The following is a 26,950-nucleotide window of genomic DNA, read 5'->3' as shown; positions in this document are numbered from 1 at the left end:
TTCTCGCCATCTCACCCTCATTTTTCTCTCCCTCTCTTTGGTCTGCTGTTTGGTTTCATATCCTGTGGATCTTCGTGAAGCTGATGAGTGAGTTTCTCGGGGAGAAGGAAGGAGATGGGGGTGGTGTGTACGATGTTGTGTATCTGCATTCTGGCTGCAACCATGCTTTCCGTTCGCACTTAATCTGTCAAGATTTCTCCCCTCCTCGCACATGATATCACTGCAGAAGTATACAAGCACTGTTGGTTTGAGAGAGAGTGAGAGAACAGGCAGAGACAGAAGGAGAGAGAGAGAGGCTGTATGTGCCTCGACTGCGCAGTAATGCCTTGGCAGCTCCAGGAAGTAGGCACTCAGCCGTTTCAGTAATCTACTGTTCTTCCTTCCAGGCTTCAGATGAGGAGATGCAGACCATAAGGTAAGCAGCTTTACCTTTATTTTGGTTTCTGTATCTCTACCCCTCTAATTTTCTTCCCTTAGTGTCTGTTCTCCTCTGATTCTCTGTCAATGCTTGTTAAGGCAATTCAGAGTCAGACTGCGGATGGTATTTACCCACACTGTGATGTAGGAGGCAGGATTCCCTCTTTCCTCTACTAAAAATCAGGATTTTAGGTAAATTGGTCTATGCTTGAAAAACTTTGACCACCTCAGAAAGCTGAATGTCTTGTTTTGTTTGGTAATGTGTGTGTTTGAGTATTTACATTTGCATTATGCATGTATGTTTTCCTTCTTTCTTCAAAGAGTTGGTCTTCATTTTGTGGAAAGGTTTATTAGAAAAGATGACCTGTAGACGTTTAAACAAGGCATGTAATAATACCCATTCCCAAACTGAACGGCAGCTTTCTATTGGCTGGAGAATATTCAAGCCCTGCATGTGCTGTTTTAAGATCACTGTTTCATCAAGGCGCCATCAGAAATGGAGCATGGGTAATTATTTATGAGGATGCTAAGTGCTCACTGCTGTTGCTGTGTATTATGGTACCCAAGTCATGTGGGGGGAAAGGTATGACTCAAGCGCTATAGGGGAGGCTGGATGGATTTATTGGGGGTTTCCCCTCCACATGAATTATTAATAGATTATAGGGCAAAACTGAAATGTTTGAAGTTGTACTGATGGATTCGAGCTGGCTAGTCTTTGTGCTGGCAAGAGGATCGCATAACTCTACCGAGAATATATTTGCTAGGGCTAAACCATGATGTGTGCTCCAGGAACCGTTATCATGGTGGATCGCAGTGATAGGAAGAAAAGCTGCCAGCTTGCAGACCAGCAGTCCAACATGCTTTACCTAAAACATTTCCTGTTTTGTATTAGTTTTTTAATATCTGTGCCTGATTTATATACAAAACAATTTTACAACACTTTACAATAAGGTTGTATACATTATTATTAGTTAATGCAATAGCTACCGTGATGACTGCATTACAGCATTAGAATAGAATAGAAGCTGTCATTGCCACACAGCAAGGTCGATGGAAATTGTTGTCAGTACAGCAATGTTAAATATAGGGGAGAATGTGTAAAAGTACACATGAGTAAATGTACAGTATTGTGTAAGACAATACACTATACAATACATTGTACACTGTACAATACATTACAAAGCACTACAGAACAATATATACTATACTAGCAGTACAAAAACACCATAAAACAATGCTAATGTTTAATGATTTAATGTTAATGTTAACATTGACTAATGCATTTAGAACTATCATGAACAGTAGTATATTTATAAATTAACTTCAACCAAGATTAATAAATGCTGTTAAAAATAATTTTGATTGTGATTTCATGGTACCCAGTGCATTAACTAATGTTAGTGTATTGATCCATATTGTAAATTGATATAAAAGAAATTTGATAACAAGGACAACAGTAAATGCAAACAAATATTAAGGAAAAAAAATACTATTTGTAACAATTAAAAATACAAAAATATCTTTACAAATGTACATTAAATAAGAAAATATAGAATATATTTAAAAATTGGATTATCTGTATAGGTTCACATTTGAACTCAGTATGTACGGTACATTCTAGAGATGCAAAAGGGTTTAAGAAAGTAAAAAATGCTCCAAAATATAATATTTTTGTATGAATTAGCCTGGGCGCCAAATATGACTGTTCATGCTTAACAAGTTGGAGGCTATTAATTAATTAGACAGATATAAAGCAATTAAGGCAAATAGTTTCACAGCTCCGCACGCAAAGTTTCTGCATTGTATGGAATAAGCGTATTCAAAGCTTAAGCTCTGGATCTCTAGGTCAGGGCTTTCTGCTAGGGTAAGTGTTGATGAGAAATGCTGGACAGAATATCCAAACATAAGGTGAAACACCAATTATCATCCCAATTTATTGCAAGTGACCAGCGTGGTCTTGACCCCTCAGTCCAGCGAATCTGATGTAACGTGCTGAAACTGCTTCATCACTGCTTCATTGCTCCAAAACGACTTGAATAAGTCAGAAAATACAAAAGAATACAACTTTAGTAATCCAGAGAGGCAATTTAGTTTGGACAACACAGACAATATGGTACAGCTGAAGACAAAAGGAGATATAATGGACTTATAATATGTTATAAAGATCAAATATTCTGTGGAATGTGTAGCTAAGTACAAGGAAACATTTGATGAAGTATACAATATGTGAAATATACAACATTAGTAAATGGAATCAGAACCAGGACAAGAATATATAGATCCTTGAGGTAACAGTTGCAGGTGTTGCAGCATTGTCTGGAATATGGATGCCAGATAATGCTGTAATCAGATCAAATATGTAGTAGCTAACATTGCAATTAGTCAATTGTGATCTACTTTTGCAGTACAGTATATAGAAAATAGAGAAATATATAATTAATTAACTCAAGAAAGCTTAAAGGGATAGTTTACAAATTTCCAAAAATGAAAATTCACTCTCGTAAAATAACATACAAATGAGGATTTTTAGAAACATATCTCAGCTCTGTAGGTCCATACAATGCAAGTGAATGGTGGCCAGAACTTTGAAGGTCCAAAAAGCACATAAAAATAATCAATATGACTCCAGTAGTTTTATCCAAGTCTTTAGAAGCAATATGATCGGTGTGGGTGAGACACAGATCAAAATGTAAGTCCTTTTTTACTATAAATCTCAACTTTCAGATTCTTCTTCTTTTGTTTTTGCCGATTTGCATTTTGTGCATATTGCCACCTACTGGGCAGAGAGGAGAATTATTGTGAAAAAATGACTTTAGATTGATCTGTTTCTCACGCACACCATCATATCACCTTTGAAGACAAATGTAACCACTGGAGTCTTATGGATTACTTTTATGCCTCCTTTATGTCCTTTTTGGACCTTCAAAGTTCTGACCACCATTCACTTGCGTTGTATGGACCTACAGAGCTGAGATACCGTATTTTTCTAAAAATCTCAGTAAGTGTTCAGCAAATGAAGAACGTAATACACATCTGGGATGGTTTGAGTGTGAGTAAATGATGAGAGAAGTTTCTTATTTTTTGCGTGAACAAAAATGGTCCATGCAATCAGGGATGTAATAACAATTTGAAAAGAGAAGGAAACACAAATAATGATTATCTTCTACAAAAGTGTGTGTTTATCGCATTTGTTCATTCTGTTGGTTTCAGTTGACTTTCCTTTTTAAATTTACTCCATCAACTGAATTATATTTGTTGATGTGACTGAAAACAATCCATGTTTTGTAGCCTTGGGGTGCAATGATCTCTGTCTGTGCTGAAGAATCGTTCTGTTATAACATGTTTTACATCAGTGAGTGCTGCTATTTTTAGCACATTTGAGCTCATCTGTTTGCTCTTGTATGTGTACATATGCACGCATGTCCAGTGTTTTTCTTTATACTATTCATCCTGTCAATACAGTTAGCCTTGCAGGCTGAATATTTTATGTACTAGCAGATCTGTGCATCTCACGGGTAGTCTTTGAGCGTGGACGTGGATGTGTTTTTATTTATTTGTTGAGATATATGAGGTAAATGCAGATTAAATTGTTGAATCTCACAAAGGCTTTCAACATGTTTGAGTCTTATTTCAATGTATATAATCGAGCCCTATGTTTCAATGTAAAAAGTTAACCTGCAGTAACCTATAACCTGCAGATGTTACTTTGAGGAGCTATTTTTTACCTGATGTTTACCTAGTGTCAGATTGATTTAGTGATATTAAATTATATTTTTTTTACTTAAATTTACTTTTTTCAGTGTTTGCAAAAGGATATTGTTGCCTACTTTGGATTATTAAAAAATGTGGATCATAAAAAAAGAATTATTATGATTATTTATTTGTTTTCCTTTTGATTTAGGATGAATTATGACTTTGTTAAGCATTTGAGGTGCATTATGTGCAGGTCTGGTACATACTGTATATGGCCTATCCACCATTCTTAGTTTCAAAAGTTCAAATAACAGTTGGTGTTGATAAAAAGCTTACAGCTTGAAAACCCAACTGAAACATTCCACTGGGACCATGCAAACTAATCTCATTTAGTGTCATGACAAGATAACATCCCAGCAAACTTTCCACAAAAATTAATGTAGATCACAGATCAAATATGAATCCCAGTTGGTTTTCTGGGCACCATGACACATTTTAACATGGCCTTCGGCACAACGTGTTGATGCTCCTTCTTGGATCCCCATTCCACCCATCAGATTTTCGTTGCTCATCTTCAATTCTGCCCGGATAGACTGTCCTGATTCTTCTCCTCTTCGTTTATCTGCCATCTGCAGGCCGCATAATCCACTTATGCCATAATTATTCCCCGCTGTTTGAAAGTGGGTGGCTGTTGGAAGGAGGGATGATGTGAGATTGAAAGTGAGAGATGAGAGCGAGAGAGATGGAAAGAGTAACAGCAAATCAAGTCTGGGCTGATAATGACTGTATTGTTCCACATTGTGCATTATGTGCGATTTTGGTTGTATTTCTTTTCAAATGCACACAGATTGACCGTTGTTTAGTTATAGAGATAGTTTTACTTACCCACATGTCAATCTAAACTTGTTTGCTGTTTTTTTCTGTGGATCAAAAAATTTGAGTTTTCGTAGAATATTCACACAGCTCTTTTTCTATTCAACGACAGATCCTAGTGATCAAAAAATCCATAAGACTTGTGCAAATTTTCTGAAGCCATACTATAACTTTGTATGAGGAAGACTGAAATTTAGGACTTTAACGATTGAAAATCTGAGCCTGATCTCAAGAAAATTTGACTGTAGCACCACTTTTGCTAAATGATTTTACGTGGGTCCTTACCAGCGTTGGGAATAATCCACTTACAAAGTAATTACTGTAATTACATTTTTTTTTGTCAAAAAGTACTGTAATGCATTACATTTTAAATTCTTGTAATCAGATTACAGTTACTGACTTTCAGTTCATTATATGCTTATTTTGAATATATTATTTATGTAGAATGCATGAATTATGGCCCCGTAATGAGTCATTGTGAAGGAGAAATTTGAGGTGCTGACAATAAAGTGTAACAATAAACAAGGAAGAAATATAGACATAATTTTGAATTTGTTGAGCGGAAAAGTGTTTTTGAAAGTAATTTAAAAGTAAAGTATTTAGTAATCTGATTACTTATTCATGAAGTAATCTGTAAAGTAATCTGATTACAATTTTAGATAAATAATTCATCATTTGTAGTGGATTACAATTTTTTTTAACTTTCCCAACACTGGTCCTTACACGTATCGCAGCAGTTCCAAGGTGAAATCTCCACTGTGTGGCACTAAAAGCGAGTTAAAAGTTCTCCCAAACAGATAAAGGTTAATGATATATCGAGTTTTACATAAAAAGTAAAAACTTCCTACCCTAAACCCAAACCTAACCAATAGTGTAATAAAAGCAAATGTGATATGAAAAATGCAACTGCTAAAGAAACAACCTCATTTTGTTGCACTTTCATGACACTTTTGCTTTGCGCACTATTCAACTTGTACCCAGGTCCTTTGCATCACATGCGCAAAACTCTATCAGTTGAGCTACTGCGCGATTTGATCTTGCCTTAAGAAGCTAATAAATTTAGTTAGCTTTGTAAAGAAAACGTTAAAATGTATCATCTTATAAATCATGTGCTATAATAAAAGTGTTTTTATGTCATAAGATACATTGCGTGAGGAACAGGGCGATAAGTCTTTATGACAGGCCCGGACCGCTTACAATAGGGAGGCAGTAACATATAATGGAGGGGCATTGACGGATGGGTACGCGTATGTATTCCCTTGACGTGGGTGGGGCATGTGTTCAGTTCCAACACATTTAGTTAGAGTTAGGGCAGAGAGTTATTTAGCAGAGATGTTCCACTTCTATTAAAATTAATGTGAGAAATTGGAAAGCCCAATGATCAACGGATGTAGAAAGAAAGTCCCTCCTTACAGGTAAAAGGGCCAATCACCTTTTAGATACAGACGTCACCTGTCAATCATCTCGAGAATGTGCATGCACCTTAGCTATACAAGCCAGGAAAACTAAGTTTTTTTGTGTAACCTGAGGTACAAAACCACAAATTATGATACCAGTGTTGTCAGATCTTTCTGCTTATTTGAAATGCGAACTTTGATCATAATGTTGACCAACCGTTTTGGAGATTTCGGTTTTTTTCCCATTCAAGTAGATAGGAGCTGCACTTTCATGACTGGAAATAGCTTCCCGGGAGCATTCCAAAGATGGCCATCTGTGGACTGACTTGCTAGAAAGACTTTCAACCGTTTGCTTCACTTGTGCTTTGTGGGCATATATATGGGGCACCAGCACCCCCGTATATCCGGCCTTTGTTTATGAACTGATAATCTGAAACTGGCACGATAGGTAGAACGAGCAACGTAAAAATCATTTTGCAAATATTTAGCTATATTAACATGTTTCTATGAGAACATGTTGGAAAATCTTTGCCTCCGATACATCTTGCAGATCCCAAATCTTGTCACGTTCTTTTACAGAACACCTGAGATCAAACGGCGTTTTGGCGTCAAACCTGCTAAGTTCACGTTACCGTTTCTGATTCTGAGCGTGATTGCGAATAATTACAGAGTATATTTAGTTTAGGATGAACTATTGCTTTAAGCCACAGAGTTTGAGATGTTCATTTGTGTGCAGTGCATCTTGGGTTTTATGTCAACGCAACTGCAGACGTGTGGGTCTGCAACGAGGGGGTTTCCTTGTAAGATAATTTCCCTGTGTCGAGAGGCGCAGAATACAAAGTGAGATGAGAGGCTGTTTCACACCTCTTCGGATTATCCGTCACTCTCATTTCTTTATTCTGTCTCATTCCTGCTCCTCTAATCTCCCTGCTCCACTTGTCTGTCATTACCTCCCTCGCTCCTCTAAAATGTCAGCTGCTTTTTCTGAAAGATCAAATGCACCCAATGCAATGGATGCAGCCCCATGTGATATAAGATGCATTGACTTTCTGAGGCCTGTTGTGGGAGTATACTTGGCCCTCGTGATGTGGTAAGTGTTGGTGGGTGAGGATTTGGGAGATGGTGGTACAGCATATTGACTCTCAGCTGTGATTCAGAGAGAAGAGAAAAAGAGGGAGAGAAAAAAGTGAGTGATGAGTCAGAGGTGGGGAAACAATAGAAGGCTTAATGAATTTTCACAAAATCCTCTCCATCCTTACCTGATAACCCTTCAGAAAAGACCATCTCAGACCAGCATGGATTTTCAGGTCTAGCTGGTTGACCAGCATAGCCACAATGCTGTTCACCAGGATAAAAAAGGTCAACCAGCATGGTCTATTTGGTGAAGCTGTTTGGTTTAGCCGGGGTGATGGGTGTCTGAAGTTTCTGGGGATTGGGGCACAAGGAAAAATCTAGCCCCCTCTTAGACCCGGTCATGGTGTCCACATTCTTTTGGCCATATAGTTTTTATGGAAGTAGGCATCATGAAAAAAGACAGGCCAAAAGGTTCTTTCATGCAAATAAATGTGCAAAAAATGAACAATAATAATAATAAATAAATGCATGAATATTAAATATATATATATATCCCCAATCTGCAGTGCTCTATAGATTATCTGCATGTACATAATATTCTGCTTGTGATTTTCATCTTGATGAAGTCACAAGCTGTCTCATCGCGTACCTATCACAATTCATCTCGATGCTCACGAACGCACCTGAGCAAGGGTGCACTGATACCAAATCATGGGCTCAGTGGCATCGGCCCAAAGAGGTTAATTTCACCTGTCACTGAACATTCATACTCGGCACACAGTTTCATGCATGAAGCACCGAGATGACCCGCATTCATGTGACAAGTTTGATGACACTTTCTTAATTGCTGTCGCTATCGTTTTGTAATGTGATTGGAAGCCGCCAAAAGCCACTGTTTTTGCTCTGTTGGCAGGATCTCCAGCAGCCTGTCAGGGCTGCATGGACAAGGTAACAGACTCAAGCAAGAATAAGTGGAATCCCAGTAAGGGAGCAGAGAATTTATACACAGACACATGAGAGGTGGGCTTCTACGAAAAACCATGAAAAAGATATATATCGGGAAAACGGCTCTTAAAACCCCTCGAAATGGTTGTAAACATCAGAAAAAGAGGTAAGATACTCTCTCGACCTCGCCGTCCGCCCACCACAGTCATCTCATCAACCATGCGCATCACCTTTTGTACAAATTGCATACGATAATCATCTGCTTTCCTGTCCACTTGTGACTTCTGAAGTGTGATTGGTTTTTAAATATAACTGTTTAAAGGAATGAGTAAACCACTGTAGTTTTTGTTCTTTTGTAAAATTCTGCACTTTATTCCCCTGGAAGAGAGATTTTAACATAATTGCAAAGTAGGCTATCTGAATCTTAAGTAGTTTAATCCTCAGTGCCAGTTTACTTGCGAACTATATTTTCCCCATTGTGAACAGCTTGTGTTGTGTTATTTTAGGCATGCAACAAGGCAATTGAAGAAAAAAGCTTGACCTATAGATAGTACAGTGTCACATGCATTGGCCAGTTTGTCTTTGAAAAGCTTCTTCCTAACAGAAATCTGATATATGTGTGACAAGGCAGACAAGGAATGAGGATCTAAATGCAGCTTTTAATGAGATAAACAAGGTAACTCAGAATAAAAGGAAACAAAACACAGGAAACTAGGCACAGAACGCGAGAACAATGTAAAGACTGACAAAGAAACCAGGGGAAACAAGAGCTTAAAATACACAAGGGCAAACAAAAGGAATGAGTAACACCTGGGGAAAAAAATCAGTGGAAAACCAAGCATGAAAGAAAACTACAAAGGACTACAAAATTAACAGGAAACAGGAATGGGGAACTAAACAAGATTTTCAAAATAAAAGTCTAGACAAAAACAGGGAAGACATGACAATATGGCCAAGTATGAACATACAGAATATATGGGTGTTTCTTTAACTTTGGGAATTTCTAGAAAGTAAAATCTCAGTAAAAAATACTCAACAGTGTATGTACATGCATCGCAGGAGATTTATGTCTCTTTTTTCTCTTCTAAAAGTCATTAAAAAAGTTTCCAAGCACAACTGAATTTCCAGCATATATCAAATTATGTGCTGTTCAATATGATTCAATGATAGAAATGATGGTGATGGAAATTACATTTGTAATGTTTTTAAAATAGAATGGCCCCCTCCTTTGTCTTGTCATCCTAAATACACAAATACTATTTGACACGTTTTGCATAATTTGGCAAAATTAAAACTTGTTCAGAAATTACGCCCAATAAAAATATTCTGCTCACAAGTGAAACCTTGGTTTTTCTTTGTTTTCTTCAAACATCACTTCATATTTCAGTTCAAGCATACTCTTCAATGACACATTTTTCCACTTTGTTCATAATTAAATGTTGTTGTTTCTACTTAACGATTTTAATTAAATGGACTCAAATTTAGGCCATACGATAACACAGTGCTGACACATTTTAGCCTTCACAGATGTGCTCGTCCATAGACAATCAGTCTAATTTTCAGTTCAAGTACCACCCTCACTGTTTCATTGAGTGTCTTTGCCTCTGAGTGGACTAGAAGCTCAACAGGTGTCATTAGAAATCTGAGATCCTTCCGTTTGTGATGATAATGTTTTATCATCAATAGTCAAAAATAAATTTTTCTGATGATTTGTTTTGCATACTTTCCTTCTGGATGGCATATTTTGCTAAATATAACATAGGATTGATTATTCAGCCAAGCAAGCTCACAAACATGTAAACAAAAATTTACACTTAAAAAATTAAAGTATCCATATACATAAGTCAAGCATAAAAGGTATCATTTGAAAGCACACCTAGATTGAACTTCTTGTCCACTCAGAGGCTGAGATACTCCATGAAACAATGAGGGTGGTGCTTGAACTGAAAATGAGACTGAATGTCTATGGACGAGCACAACTGTGTGGGCTAAAATGAATTAGAGCTCCACCTACATTTCAGATCTGTATATTCTGATGGAATATGATAGAGAATTTCGAATTTTGTCTAGTGCTTACTGACATCTAGTGGAATAAAAAAGAGAGACTTATCATAGAATAGACTTTTCAAAGTGCTGTAGAGTGAACAGAACCAGAATTACATGTTTGCAAATTCAGACAAAATGTTTATGTACTTTTTTTCCAAAAACAACGTTTATCATAAGATTACAAATGCAAAAAATATTATTTATGAATTAATTATTATTCAACAGTATGCGTGAATGGTGAGCTTTTAAATTTGAGTGTGAAAAATCATGGGCGGCAGCCCAAAAATCCACCAGAGCTTAAGGTTAAATAATAAGATTATAACTGTTTGTAACTGAAATGCATAGATACCTGTACTTCAGCTGCACATGAACAAGAAGAACTGGGATAGTGTTTACAGGGTCCAACTTGACCAAAGGGCACACAGATCAACCTAATGGTGGCTTTACATGAAATAACTGTTTTGCGAAAAAATAAATAAAGAAATATATAAAAATTATACTACAACTATTTAAATGACCTTATATGTTCCCTTTGGCCAAGGAAACATAATTTAATAATTCAAGCCCAAGGCATTATGGTTATTCCCCATGGCCTCTTTTTTGTATTTAATAGTTTAAGTTATTAATACTTAACATATGCAAGGACCATAGATATTTGAGCCCAAAACTTGACATTTCATGTAATGTTAAATTAAAGGAATAGTTCACCCAAAAATGAAAATTCTCTCATTATTCACTTACCCTGAAACCATCCCAGATGTGTATGACATTCTTTTTTCAGCAGAACACAAATTATAATTTTTAGAAGAAGATAGATCTCATGTACTTATAATTGAATTACATGGGTACAAGCACTTTGAAGGTCCAAAAGTCATATTTAGGCAGCATAAAAGTACACCAGAAACTCCACTGGCTGCCCTTACTCACATTTACATTTATGCATTTAGCAGACGCTTTTATCCAAAGCGACTTACAGTGCAATTATTACAGGGACAATCACCCCAGAACAACCTGGAATTAAGTGCCTTGCTCAAGGACACAATGGTGGTAGCTGTGGGGCTCGAACCAGCGTCCTTCTGATTATCAGATTACCAGTTATGTGCTTAGACCTCTACACCACCACCACTCACATGTTATAGGTTATTGAAGGACCCTGTATCATTAGCAGAACACAGTCGATCGCCTCGTGCTCGCACTTTCTCATCACGCCTTTGCACCGTGCACCACGTTACCAGGGTGATACCATGGTACTGAATGATTGATCATGTTCATGTTTCATGATACTCTCATGGTACTCCAAGGTACTTTAAAAAATAACATGGTTTTATTATGACACATGTCATAAACATGGGTTATCACAGACCATGTCTGAAAATAAATAAACAAGACTGTATTGCCACAGTCTGTATTGCCACATATTGGTGATGTTTGTGAGAAATATAACGGAAAAGGAAAAATTGAGAAAAGATATGTACAGTATATATATATATATATATATATATATATATATATATATATATATATATATATATATATATATATACAAGAAAATGGTTAAATACTCAAGAAGCAAAGACATTAGTTAAGTATTTATTATAATTACTACTCAATTACTCATCTTTTTAATTACGTAAATCTGTGTGTTGAGCGCTGCTGTACTTGTGGTACTTTGAGGATAAGTGTATGCCTGCCCGTGTGTGTGCACACTTTCAAATACATGTGTGTATCGATCTACATTTAGCACACAAATTTGTTACATTCTCACTGCTGTAGACACGTGTTAGCATCCCTGTGCATCACTGCCTCTGACCAAGTTTGGTTTGTGGCAGCCAATAAAGTAATTCTACCCACATCTGTCAATCAATACTAAACCATTAAGAGCTGTCAGTGGTTCTCTCATGTATCGTAAAAGGCTTGATTTTATTCCATCCCCCACCCCCCCCCCCAACCCATGACTGCTTGTGTGTTTGATCTATAAATAGAACATCTGTACATGGCAGTGGTCATGTGACTCAGGATCAATGAGGGAAATGGGAAAAATGAATGTTGGGGATTAATAAAGGAAATATTACAGCACTCTCTACATGACTGTGTTTGGCTTATGGATTTGATCAATGGATTATTTGACAGCTATTGTTATGTCAGTGACATCACAAAATGACAGCTAAAATGAAGCATATATTACTTAATACATACTGTATGTAAATCTGGCAAAAATGTACGCCATGTTGAGATGCTTTATTGGTTTTCTCAGTGAAATTGATTTAAAACATCAAAATAGCTGTTTCACTGTCAAAATCACTTTATTTATCCTCAGTCTCTACCTGATCCATGTAAAGGATTCAGGCCATCCTATTTTAGGCACTATTTTTGGTAAATACATGAAGTGAATGTACTGTAAAACAGTGTGTCTATATGCAGCTCTCTGCAGGAACAGAAGGAAGACCTAAGGAAGCGTTTCTCTTACACCACACATAAGCTGGAGCTTTTAGAGCGTGAGTTTGACTCTACGAGACAGTACCTGGAGACTGAGCTGCGCCGAGCCCAGGAGGAACTCGACAAGTTCACTGACAAATTACGCCGGTAAGAGGCATATTAACCAGGACCAATAGACTAAAAATAGACCTCCTTTTTTAAGAAACTTGAAGAAATTGGCTGCTTCCCAATATACTATGCCCTAAAATTACAATGCCCAAAAGATTGAGACCACACTGAAAATCTGGATTCAGAAAATAATTGGAACCTGAATATAAAAAGAATAATAATGAATAAGAATATTTAAAATTCCTCACTTTTTCTAGTTCAAATTTGTGACTGACAATGGTAACGCCTCTCAAACCATTCTGGAATACATGAATCATTAGGTTTGTTCATGTCAGCTCATGTGCATAGCTGGACATACCAAATACTAAGACATTCTGATATTCATGTTAACTTTCAATTAAACTTTCTCTAAAAATGTAATTCTGAGAATATCATTTGTAATACAAATTTTAATTAAATAAAAAAATGGGAACTGAATTTTTACTGGTGGTCTCAGACATTTGGACACTACTGCATGTTCTTCGCTGGTGATGATAAAATATAGTTTTGAGAGTGTAGCAAAATAGTGTGCCTTTACTGAGACCAGTTTTGGGTGTAATCTGATTACAAAGTAAGTAGTTACTGTTATATAATTACTTTTAAAGCCAAAAGGAATGTAAATGTGTTACATTTCAAATTCTTGTAATTTAAAATGAAGTACATTACTTAGGTTATCTATATTTCTGAAATTATATTTTTAGAATGCATTCAAATGATGAATTATGTTCATTCAGTATGTATGTAATTTTAATGGAGAATTGTGTGGTGCTGAAAGTGTGACTTGAGTGCAACAATGAACAAGGAGGCAATACAGAAATTATTTTGAATTTGTTGAACAAAAAAAAAACTTTTCAGTTAAAGCTAGAGAAGCTAGCAGTTAGCAAACTAGCTTTGAAAACATAGAGCCCGCCCTTGCTTCAGAGACGTCTCCAAAGCCACGCCTCCTTTATCACACATAAACACTCACACAGAGCAGAGTCTAAGCGCCAGGAGGAGAGACGTGTTGGTGGAATCAATCACAACGGTTTCAGATTACCTCATGTCTCATTCACAGGTTAGACATTACAATAATTACGAACGTAATACTCGCTCTGCACAGAGTCAAGGAACTCGCGCTGATGACGTATGATTGTATGCGCGAACTTTTGCGTGGCGGTATGCAAATATAGATTGACAGAGAGGAAGAACATCCTATCAATACATTCGGACTGAATGCAATGATTGGTCGATCATTTGTTTGTCCTGTCCCTTCCACAGAATATATATATATATATATATATATATATATATATATATATATATATATATATATATATATATATATATATATATATATATGTGTGTGTGTGTGTATATATATACATATATATATATATATATATATACACACATTTAGACCACATTAATTATTGATTGCTATCAGAACAAAAAGAGGCTTTCAACCAGTATAACAAAAACATTTTCTAGAAAAGATTGCACACCCTAGCTTTAAAAGTGTTTTAGAAAGTAGCTTAAAAGTAAAGTTATAATTTTTATCAGTTAGTAAAGTATTCTGATTACAATTTTAGGAAGTAATTTGCAGTTGATTACTTTTTTGTTGTTGAGTAATTTACCCAACACTGGATGGGACATACAACCAAGACATGAAATTGTGCCACAGGCCTTGTTTCACTGAGGCATCTGCTGATTGATGCCAAGTATGTAGGAGTCATTCATGGTTTGGTCTCCTTGTTCCATTTTAAAATAAATGTTATGAATTGAGCTTGCAACAGATAATATAATATGAAAGATGAACAGGTGGACTGGTGAGTTTTGGCAATCAACTTAAGAAACTATAACTAAAAGGATTAACTATCAGATGCGTATGAGGAAATAAGTAAAGTGTTTAAGACCTTCCTGTGAGAGCTGGATTTGAAGAAAGATGTTTTGTCAATGTGTGTATCCCATAGAATACAGAGCAGTTACTCAGCATTGCAGAGGATCAACCAGGACTTAGAGGATAAAATCCACCGAAATGTGAGTGAACATACAGGCCACATTCTATAAAACACAGCCACACATTACACATGAGATTTTAGTTGGTCTAACTGAGCTTGCACACACTTGTTGAAATGTGCAAATGTTTTTGTTCGCACAAGTGTTTACAAGGTGTTGTCTTCCTCTTTATGCAGTTTCCTTTTTAATGTGTTTTTGGATGAAAGTGTTTACATTTCTTACCACACTTTTGTCTGTGTACGCATTTTTGGTGTGACAGATTAGTGAATGTGTTAAACATGTACAATAGCACTGAATGCTGTGCAAGAGGATTTGAATATCAGTACACCGCCATTGGTGTGGCTGACATTAATTATAGTCCATAAATACAGCCTGTCCGCCTTCAGATGACAGTGTGATAGTGAGTCTGTAATACTAGCAAATCCAGCATCACAGCCTCATTGTTAATTTGAAGCTTGAAACAATTAAATGATAATTAGCCTGCCTGCCGCAGTTTATTGTTTGGCCATTACATGTCTGGATATCCCACTTTTAGGGATAACTCTGAATTTGTTTTGATAAATACACTTTTTTTAGCAACAGATTGCATCAATGATTGTCTCTAAGGATGTCAGTGTTGACCCAGAAGGTTATGGGCCAAGGTATCAAAGGAAAATGATGTGCAAATCGTCTAATATCAGGCTTTTATTCATGCTCCTTTGAGCACACCAATTAATTTCCATCTGCTTCAGGGTTATCCTAATGACATTACACTTGCACTGAATGTGTGAATGTGTCTATATTATACTAGTGGGCTATTAGGATCTATAGTAGGGCTACTCAACCTTAAAAGCTCAGGGCCCACAAAGCAGGATCCATTTAGCCTCAACAGCTGCACTCCTAATTTTATGTCACAGTAATGGTAAAGTATACACATTTACTGAGCACTTAATTAGGAATACTATACTAATAATGGGTAGGGTCTGCCTTTGCTCTCAAAACAGCCTTAATTAATTGTTGCAAGGATTCCACAAGATGTTGGAAACATACCTTTGAGATTCTGGTCTATGTTGACAGCTACCATCTGCAAATTCATGCTGTGAATCTCCTGTTCTACCACACCCCAAAGGTGTTCTATTTGATTTAGATCCGGTGACTGGGAAGGTCACTGAAGAACAGTGAACTCATTTTCTTGTTCATGAAACCTGTCTAAGAGGACTTTTTCTTTGTGACATGTTGTGTTATAATGCTGGAAGAAGCCATTAGAAGATGGGTAAATTGTGGCCATGAAGGTTCAGCAACAATACTCAAATTGGTTGTGGCATTCAAGCGATGACTGATTGGTATTAATGGGCCCAAAGAGTGCCAAGAAAACATTCCCCACACCATCACACAACCACCACCAGCCTGGACTGTTGACACAAGGCAGGTTGGGTCCATGGATTCATGCTGTTCCATGGATTCTGCGGCCTCAGTGGCTGACAGAAGTGGAACCCGGCATAGTCTTCTGCTGTTGTAGCCCATCCACCTCAAGGTGTGATGTGTTGTGCATTCCGAGATGCTATTCTGCTCACTACAGTTGTACAGTTGAGTTATCTGAGTTACCGCAGCCTTACTGTTAGCTCGAACCAGTCTGGCCATTCTTCATTAAACTCTCTCATCAATAAGACATTTTCATCCACAGCACTGCCACTCATTGGATGTTTTTTTTTTGTTTTTGGCACCATTCTCAGTAAACTCTAGAGACTGTCGTGTTTGAAAATCCCAGGAGATCAGAAATACTCAAACCAGCCCGTCTGGCCCCAACAATCATGCCATGGTCAAAATCACCAGGATCACATTTTTCCCCTATTCTGTTGGTTGATGTGTACATTAACTGAAGCTCCTGACCCATATCTGCATGATTTTATGCATTGCACTGCTGTCACATGATTGGCTGATTAGATAATAGCATGAATAATTAGGTGTTCTTAATAAAGTGCTCAGTGAGTGTAATGACAAATGTATTTATGCTGGACATTCAACTCATAAATGTTTAATATATTACATAACTATTTTGTAATGCCTAATTTTTGGAATAAAAGGCGCTTTATCTCATCTGATTATTAAATGTTTTAACTTAGCTTTTTTAATGTGAAAACTTGGATGCCAAACAAAAAATAAAATTAAAGGAATTGTTCACCAAAAATGATAATTCTATCATTATTTACTCACTCCTACGCCTCCTCAAACTCTTATCACTCTCTTCCGTGGAAGATAAAAGAGCAAGTCTTCTTGATGCACAAGTCATATGGACTACTTATATATGACACTTTTGGGGGAATCAGCAATTGCAATATTCTTTAAAATGTCTTCTGTGTTCCGCAGAAGAAAGAAAATGATATGGGTTAGAGGGTGAGTAAATGATGACAGAATTTTTATTTTTGGTTGAACAATTTAAAACCGTAAACAGCCTACAATTAGACTAGGTTTAGAAAGAAAACGAGCAGAGTATCGCATTGAGTCCAAACTAAACCAAACTAACACAGTTTGTAGAGTAGACTATAATAAATGTTTTAATCATACTGTGAATGTAATGCTGTATATTAAACACTACAGCAGAATCTCTCTACAAAATGATAGATCTCTATACACATCATACCGCCAAGCTTTTTTTAACAAGATAGGAAGGCATGTTTGTGATTATTGCAGTCCCAATTGCCACAATGATGACATCACATGGGCTAAAAAAAAAATCCCTCAAGGGCCACATGTTGAGCATTGCATTATGTGCCTGTAACATTGGAAATGTTTTCCTTTTTTTTTTATTGGACCCAGTCACAGCACCATGAAGAGGAGAAACGGGCTCTCAGTAGAGAAATCATCGTTCTCAACAATCACCTCATGGAGGCAAAGATGACCATTGAGAAACTGAGAGAGGACAATGTAAGCAAAATTATGATTATATGATTCCTTATCATACATTGAGGCTTAATGGCCACCCATTGGAAGACTGTGTATTTGCTTTTGATTACCTAATGTTCCTTTTCTACCACTATTTTTAATAGGACTTATACAGGAAGGACTGTAACCTGGCTGCCCAGCTCTTGCAGTGTAATAAGTCGCACTACAGAGCCCAGTTATCTGAGGTAAGTTGGCATTCATGCAAGCGATTTAAAGAAATAATTCACCCAAAAATTGCTCATTATACACTCACCCTGATGCCATCCCTGTATGTGTATGACTGTCGTTCTACAGTAGAAAACAAATGAAGATTTTTAGAAGATGATAGAGCTCTGTCAGGTCCTTATAATAAAAGTACACGGTTACCAGCACTTCCGGAAGCCGGAAGTCATATTTAGGCAGCATAAAAGTAATCCACATGACTCCAGTTGATCACGGAATGCCTGCAATTATCGACTTGTTTCTTACATAAACCTATCGATTTGCTTCAGAAGACATTCACTGATTGACTGGAGTCACATGGATTACTTTTATGCTCCCTAAATTTGACTTTTTGAGCGTCAAATTGCTGGCACCCGTGTACTTTCATTATATAGGACATGACAGAGCTCTATCTTCTTCTAAAAATCTTCATTTGTGTTCTCCTGAATAAAGAAAGTCATACACATCTGGGATGGCATCAGGGTAAGTGAAAAATTAGAGAATTTTCATTTTTGGATGAACTATTTCTTTAACAGAGAACAGCAGTTGCATCACAAATGTGCGTCATGCCAACGGTACATTGATTAAAATGAACGTTCTCGTTATCTGGGCCATTTTATCTGCAGAACCACATGACAATAGTTTTTTTTAGTTGCCCACTCAGAAATAATATAGTAGTATTAAATATAACTTTTTATTATTAAGTAGTTATAATATTAAGCACTATTTCACTGTAATGTGTAGAGACAGTTTTTGCACAGACATGCATGTAATTGTACTGCAAGGAAGCTGATATGAGTTTTGGCCTCAAAAGATATTTTCCAAAAGATATTTTATCTAAATAAACCCTACTATCTGCCTCAGTGCAATATATATATATATATATATATATATATATATATATATATATATATATATATATATATATATATATATATATTTAGGGCTGTCAATCGATTAAAATGTTTAATCAAATTAATTACATGGTGTCCTGATTAATTAATCGCGATTAATCGCATATAAAAATATTTGCTGAGAAAGCCCCTCATATAACAATAATTCAATACATAATGATGAAATAATTATACATAGTTATCTTTAAATATTACAAAATTATATATATATATATATATATATATATATATATATATATATATATATATATATATATATATATAAAATAAAAAATATTCAGATAATTAAAGTGCATTACATTCTTGTGGCAGAAGAGTTCATCATTGATAAGACAATACAAAAAGGGGCTTTAGAATACAATGTACTGTTTACTACCATATTATTGATAATTATTCAATCATTGTTATACAGTTCACAGCAAATCATTTCACAAGTGAATTTGTCAATCAGTTTGAGATTTATTATGAGGGCTTGTTTAAGAGGCCGTCAATGTACACCTGCGTCAGATATTGTTTTTTTTTTTTTTAAACAAGCCAGGGGTACATAGTACACAATACTACAGATATATTTTACAATAATGCCAAGACATTATATTCATTACATAATGCAATGGTTTTCAATGCTTTGGAGTTGTTGGAGGTACAAAGAATATTTCAATAATATATTTAAAACAAATTCTCCAAAATACTACTGCATGGACACATTCCCAAAAAAGGTGAGGGGCAGATTCATCTACAGCATTACAGAAGGAGCAAAGTGGATCTATTTCAGGGAGCATGTTTCTTAAATAATGATTGACTGGGTAAAAATGGTGTAACAGTTTAAAGGACACATCATTAACCTTGTTGGTATTTAAATATCTGTGAGGTAAAGTCCATATGATAGGGTGACCACCTGGCTATTGCTCTGTTGCAGGTCAACAGACCTGATTTTGTGGGACAATGAGGGACACGAGGGAGAGATAACTTACTATTATTGTACTAGGTGAATAAATATTGATTTTATATTAGATGTATTTTTGCAGTGATGTTAAATGTTAATGACGGCTCTGTAAACGTCACTCAGTTTGGCATAAGGTCTACGATACAAACTAATTTTAACAGCACAGACCTACTCAATATAAATATAATGAAGTGAAAATAATAATCTAATCGTTAAAAAGCAAATTTCCAAACAAGCACATCAATTCCATTATTAAAGACTAGAAAGATTAAATGCGATCTTACCGGATTTAGTGCATCTTGAATTTAATTTTTTTGTGTGATCTGGCTGCTTCGAGTAGGGCCTTCTCATTCATTATGACTGTAGAACTCCTGGCAGGTGTAGGTGTTCACTTTCACCTGGAGTTCACTTTTGATGAGGTCCACAGGTGTTCAGTTCCTTGTCTCTGTCGACGCAGCGGTCATCAGTGAAAACACCCTCTCCACGAACACGTTGGTGACAGGCACTGAACTGCTTCAGCAGAGCTGTCCGTGAAACTTCGGTGGCATACCCTGCACTCTCCTTTTTTAGGGTCACCTGTAACTGGTTTTAACCATGTATATACAATATTTTCTCCAATTCTTTATTATACGAACAAAGACACTTTTTCTTCTCGGGAGCCCAGGATAGACCCATTTTTCTGTTGCAGTTTTTTTTCTCAGAGTTTTCCCGCTCTGGCCCGAAAAAAAGGCTGCGCTGCGCATGTTCAGTGTTTTCTTATTAACTATTTTTTATAGTGATTTTGTAATTAAAGGACGATGAAATAAAATGATGCCAAAATAATAATAAAGATACAAAATTATACAGACAATATTGAAATGCGGGACACTGCTTATGACTTGAGAGACGCGGGACAAAGCTTCCAATTTCGGGACTTGTCCCGCAAAATGCAGGACAGGTGGTCACCCTACCACACCCGACCTGTGTCAGACATGCTTGTGTCACATCTCGGGTGTGTTGCGTCATAAAAATAAAATGTTTAGGTCACTGTGTCAAGTTAAATATAGTTTAATACTCAATCTTTAAACACATATTGAGATCCCTTAGTTCGCATTTGAACCCTTAGTAACGCATATCTGTGTTGTTTTCTTCACTGTATAAACTGTGTGTTGCTCACACAGCTGAAATTTCACTTACTGCTCTCTGGAGTATAGAGGTGGTACTACAAGCATGCGAATAAATGCGGTAATTTTTTGTATAATTAATCGCGCGTTATTAACGCGTTAACTCGACAGCCCTAATATATATATATATATAGATATATATATGTACCACTAAATCTGTTAGCTAGAGACAGTTTTTGAAAGACTGATATCAGTGTAGCAAATCAAGAAGCAAGATCTCCCAGTATTTAGGTCAACCATAGCAAATCAAGTTCATGTTTAAAGAAATATAGAGGTTCTGTCCCAACTGAGAAGGAGTGATCTTTTTAGAGGGGCCACAGTGGTAAGAATGCTAAAAGTAATGATGAAAGTGTGTGTGCCATTAGAGCCTGGCACTTTATTCAATGCATCCGCTCTAAGCCTTGTGCCAGTCCCATGATGTCTAGAGCAAAGACTTGTGTTGGCACACTGACTGCTCTAAAAACCTGTTCATATCTGGCAGATATATATGAATGGAAACATAAATGAGTCTGTTACACAATGTGTTCAGGCAATTCAGCCTTGCAGAGAGTTTTATAAGAAAGTCAATGAATTGGTACTAGAAGTTCATTAAAAAAGCAAGTTTTTATAACTGGGCAAAAGATGTCAAATCATAGAGACATTTCTGTAAATCTAAAATAGTTTAAAGAGTTATTTGCACACGCTGTCAGCCTATTGTCAGTTTATGAAAGGAATTATACAGATCAGGCAACTCCGCAAGCGTGACCACAAAATCTGTGCTGAACGCAAATTGCAAGGCCCAATTCCGATCTTGTCTGCCAGTTCTGAGAGGTATATAGCAGAGGATGCAGCTGACTACCCCGATCTGGCACACTCTGCCCAGACTTTACAGCATCACTCTACAACTGTAATAAAGACATCTGAATTATCTCTTTAACATGCCAAAAGTGCAATTGACTATGCCATGTGTATGCCAGGTTATAACACTCTTCTCCATCATTTCATCATTATTTGATGAATTACTGCTGCCTTATAAATGGAAAATATCAAATTCAATTTACTGCCTACTTTCCTCGGGCGGTAATAGCCTGATATTTACTGGGCTGAGCAAATAGCACTAAGTTTTGTGAAAAGAGAGCATATAATCTATAATTAGCCAAATGTTCATGGAAAGGAGGCATGTTTGCATGGAAGGGATGCTAATGACTTAATTTAAAATCTAGATGTAGTGCAATTTCAGCACTGATTCTGCTTGCATAAACTAGATTGTGGTTAGTTAGTGAAAAAGACACAGATTTTTGCGCTGAAGTACCATGCGCAAAAGTTGTGCAGCTGCTTAGTGAATTCACCCCTCAGAATATAATTGGAGGTCAACAGATAGTCTTGGGACAGAATTAAATATAAAACACAATTTGTTTGACCAAGATCAAACTTTTGGTTTTGAAGGACTGAAATTTTAGCTTTGTCTTGGCTCCTCTTTTCATGCTTCTATAATTAGCCATGTTCTTTTAGCTAATTAGCTGCAATTTACTTTCTTCTTGTTGCTATGGTGAAAGAACTGAGAGGAATAAAGAATTGTGATATTGGATTGATGCCCAGTATTCTGTGTATAGTGTCAGTGGCTATGAAATCTGTGGTTTTCCCTCTGGCCAACTTTTGTTATATGAAATACTAAAAAACATCTCTTTATGTAGAACATTAGTACTAACTGATCTGAAGACTAAAGTGTATTTGGCTTTATGCTATGCTAATGTACGTTTGCATTCATTAGGAGCTTCAGTTAAATTCACCATTCTCTTGTATTTTGCTTACTGCCTCTTTAGAATATTGACCTCACCTTATAGTCTGAAAAGGCCAGGTGAACACTATAATTGTTTTACAGTCCTTTATAATTGTTGCTTTTCAGACAGTACGATATGATCCCCATTAGAACTTGGGGAAAATTCCATAGCACACTGTGCAGCATTATTTTAGACTGTATGATATGCATCATAGCCATAACTTTGGTCCTATTCGTGATTGCACTTACAGGGTGTTTAATGTCATTTGGCCATCGTATGGTCACACTGCAAGACTGCGACGCAAAATTTCTGACACTCTGACCTTCATCAGAGGATAAGCTTTATTACAAAGGCAATTAATTGGCCATCGGTGAACATGTCACATTGAGCGATCAAAGACTTGAATGCCTTATGATGAGAGAAATCTTTTATGATCCACAAATGGTAAAGTCGTGGCCAAAACCATACAGCATGAACCTGGCTTAAAGGAACATTCCGGAACAAAAAGTTCAGCTCAATCGACAGCATTTATGGCATAAAGTTGATTACCACAAAATATATTTGGACTTGTCCCTCCACTTTTAAGCAATAATCAAGGTTACAATGAGGCACTTATAATGACAGTGAATGAGGGCCAATTTTTAAAGGGTTGAAAGGCATAAATGTGATGCTTATAATTTTATAAAAGCACTTGTGAATTTGAGTTGTAAAGTTGTTTTTCGCTTTATTTTTGTGGTTGTTTAAGGGTTATTGTGACAAGTCGAAATTCATTTTTGTAGTAATTAACATTATGCCACTAATGCTGGCGATGGAGCTTAACTTGTATTGAACCCAGAAAATCTCTTTGAGTGTGAGTGTTTCAACTCTTACTGTGCATTGGGTCCAGCTGATGAATTGTTTTCTGAACTTTGCAGTGTGTTCTCTCTGTGTATCAATCTCTGTCAGTTGCCTGCAGAGTTTCAGGAGCGTGTAAGCTTGCACATGGAGGATTCTTCAATCTGCCACTCCCCATATGCCGACACAGTGCCTGCCTCAGTCATTGCTAAGGTCCTGGAAAAACCAGACGAGGTCTGCAGCATTCAAGCCTCTCGATCACCCAGTCCACAACCCCAGGAACGGCAGGGTTTCCTAGTAGGTACTAGCCTTGTGGGTAGCACAGAGCGCCTTGGCCTGCGAGCTACGTACAAGTCAGACTTGTACAGCAGTGACACAGCACTTTATTGCCCTGATGAACGGAGGCGAGAGCGCCGACCCAGCATGGACCTCCATGGACAGCGGAAGGTCTATGAACCCCAGAACTCCACAGATAGCAACCCAGAGGAGGGCTCCATGTCCCTGCAGCCTGGCTTCGCACAGGAACATTTTCGAAAGTTTACCACGTCTCTGGGAGGCGGCTCCAGCTCCTACTCCAGCTTTAGCGGAGGAGGGTCAGAGGATAAGGGTCAGGATCCTCCTAGCAGTGCTGCATCTTCTCCACGTCACCATGCACTTTACATGGACTGGAGGGATGGTGGTGAATACGAGCACAAAAGTGACTCTTCCTGGGAGAGGGAGAGTCCAAGCACCTTTACAAAGGCAATTGCATTTCAACCGCCTGAGTCCAGCCACCATCAGAATGGTAGCTCACCTATTTATAGCAGAACCATGTCCTCCTGTTACAGTGAACCTTATGAGCCCCTGCCAACCTCCACCTCACCAAGCATTACCTATGGTGACAGTCGCAGAGGAAGTGCTTTTGCTCCTGAGGAAGATGAGCTTATTGGTCGATGGAGGCAACTCAGTGTGGATGATCTGAGTGCCCACTCGTACCGCAGTCCAGGTCGGGCGTCACCCTACAGTTTCTCTGAGCAACACTTCTCTGTCCGGCCTGCCAAAATCCGTCTTGGCCCTCTCTACAGTAGCTTCCAGGAGGGTACAGATGTGTACCACCATCATGCAGGAGTTCTAGACCCCTTCTCTAGCCCCAGCCCTGAGTGCAGCCCAGGCATACGGCAGCAGCAAAGCCAACCCCACTTGTACCATTCCAAGGAGGACAGCCAAGAATCCGAGCACAGCCTCTACAGCACCAAAGAAGGTGTGGTGGCAGCAGGAGGCCAGACGACCGAGTATGTCGATGTGAGTCCCAATAGCTCAAATGAGTCCTTGGACCACGGATCTCTTGAGATGGCTGCCGAACTGCAGCATTATCAGCCCGAGAGGCACAGCATGTCCCCTCAGGGAACCACCCCACCACCTCCTCCACAACAACCGTACCAAAAATTTGGCACATTAGGACTGTCACGTAAAGACAGTCTCACCAAGGCACAGCTCTATGGTACACTACTAAACTAAGAGCAGGGGTTTATGTTACCCTCTCTTTTTAGTAGGTTTTGAATGTGAAACTACGGTTGGAGCCAAAAACATTGTGGGATTTTCTGTTGAATATTTTTCGGATCATAAGCTCTCCTATTTTTTCTCTTTTTTTCAGTATCTGTTACAATGTTTTCTAAACATTTAACATGAATTGCTCATGTTTCTACAGCTGATGAGTTGTTCCAACACTTGTTGGATTTGTTTATTAATGGTTCTGTGTGGTTTGTGAGAAAGTAATTTATGTGCATTAGGTTTATGGATTTTTGGAAATGTGTCTTAAATACGATCTGTAAGAGAGGTTGAATTTGTTTTACCAAAAGTCTTCTGGGCTCATAAGGGTTCTTGAAGTCAATGGACAGCACATGCTATGTACAGTACAAAGAAATGCTCATTTTGACAAGAAATTTGATCTTTTATGATATTATTTATGAATAGCTGTATTTATTGTTAGGTATGCTATATCTATAACTGTTTAATAACTGTAAGACTATGGGGAGACAGACAAATCTATATAATTGTAAATAATTTATATTGCTATAAATAAGGCAATCAGCACAATTATTTAAGCTGCATCAAATGTAAATGCCTCAAATGATTTAAGTCATGGGTACAATCTAAATTTTTACTGCAATCCATTGACAGATTATTCTGCTGAAGACAGCAAGATATTCTGAAACTATTTCTTGAGAATAAGCTCTGCATGGATTCATATTACCATGAATCAGTCCTTTAAGATGAAGTTGCAACAAAAGCGATACTTCAAATCTATTTGATATATAACTCAAATTAATTTAGTCTTCAAAAGAGAACACACTATTTTGAAAGCACTGGGCATTTTTTTAAGCTCCTGTTTTGTTTGCCGATGGATTTCTGAGGTGATTGTTCTTTTCTGTGTTTTCTCTTTTGTTCCTCAGTGCTGTACGTCCCTCCCTCAGGCCCTCTCTACCTCACGATTCAATCCCTCTCTTCTCTCTTAGTCAGCTGGGATCCTGTGTCAGTTGACACAATGATGCATGACTCTGTTTCTTCTGTTTGGCTTTCTCTATCTAATAAAGCACAAAATTTGCATCATGCCTGTCTCTTTAACTCCATTTCCCCTTTGCTGCTCCTGCTGGAGAGCAGAACTTGTTGCTAAGGTGTGTAGGGGAGAATTTATAATTTGGGATTCTGTTTCCAGCATGAAGTGCTATTTGTATAGCATGGAAATCCTTAAAGGGTTAGTTCACCCCAAAATGAAAAATCCCTTCAAACATGTTCTCCACAAAGGGCAAATAAACATAAGCTCTTTTCCAGTATTCGTTTCATTTATAGTCCGTACAGCATGTAAAAGAGGCACTGCATTCATACTCGAAAGTACGTGATTAAGGACAGTAGCCAGTATATTCCCTGCCTACAGCAACACTGTGATTGAGAGAAATCTAATAATAGTTAATACACAGTAGTAGATGGAGGAGGTAATGATATTTACACAGTCATTACTCTGGTTTGTTTTTTATTTATTTGAGATACACCACACTATCTGCTCATTTGCCGCCTACGCATTTTCTTTTTAAAATTGTTTGGATGCTGGGATGTCACACACATTTTCAAACATCTCTTGAAATAAGTTACAGGACTGGCCTCACTTACACTGTTATAAAAAGATGATGTTCTGAGCATCACCAGTTTACTT

General features: G+C 37.3%; 1 protein-coding gene across 3 annotated transcripts; it reads left to right on the top strand.

Annotated features, from left to right (window-relative positions):
* si:dkey-174m14.3 (uncharacterized protein LOC563117 homolog) lies at positions 1 to 26,328 on the top strand. Of its 3 annotated transcripts, XM_052096374.1 has the most exons (8): positions 1 to 415; positions 517 to 609; positions 8,368 to 8,565; positions 12,867 to 13,028; positions 14,978 to 15,044; positions 17,820 to 17,927; positions 18,050 to 18,130; positions 23,872 to 26,328. In XM_052096374.1, exons 3-8 carry the CDS (start codon positions 8,468 to 8,470, stop codon positions 25,255 to 25,257), a joined length of 1,902 nt encoding a protein of 633 aa, XP_051952334.1. In that variant the 5' UTR covers positions 1 to 415; positions 517 to 609; positions 8,368 to 8,467; the 3' UTR covers positions 25,258 to 26,328. The 3 variants fall into 3 exon arrangements, with proteins under 3 accessions (XP_051952334.1, XP_051952335.1, XP_051952336.1); XM_052096375.1 differs by lacking the exon at positions 517 to 609; XM_052096376.1 differs by lacking the exons at positions 517 to 609; positions 8,368 to 8,565.
* The last annotated feature ends 622 nt before the right edge of the window (positions 26,329 to 26,950 follow it).

The sequence above is a fragment of the Xyrauchen texanus genome, chromosome 28 (genome assembly GCF_025860055.1).
Source record: "Xyrauchen texanus isolate HMW12.3.18 chromosome 28, RBS_HiC_50CHRs, whole genome shotgun sequence".
In the NCBI taxonomy this organism is placed as follows: Eukaryota; Metazoa; Chordata; class Actinopteri; order Cypriniformes; family Catostomidae; genus Xyrauchen; species Xyrauchen texanus.
Note: the sequence above shows the minus strand (reverse complement) of the source record. Positions and strands in the feature narration are given on the sequence as shown.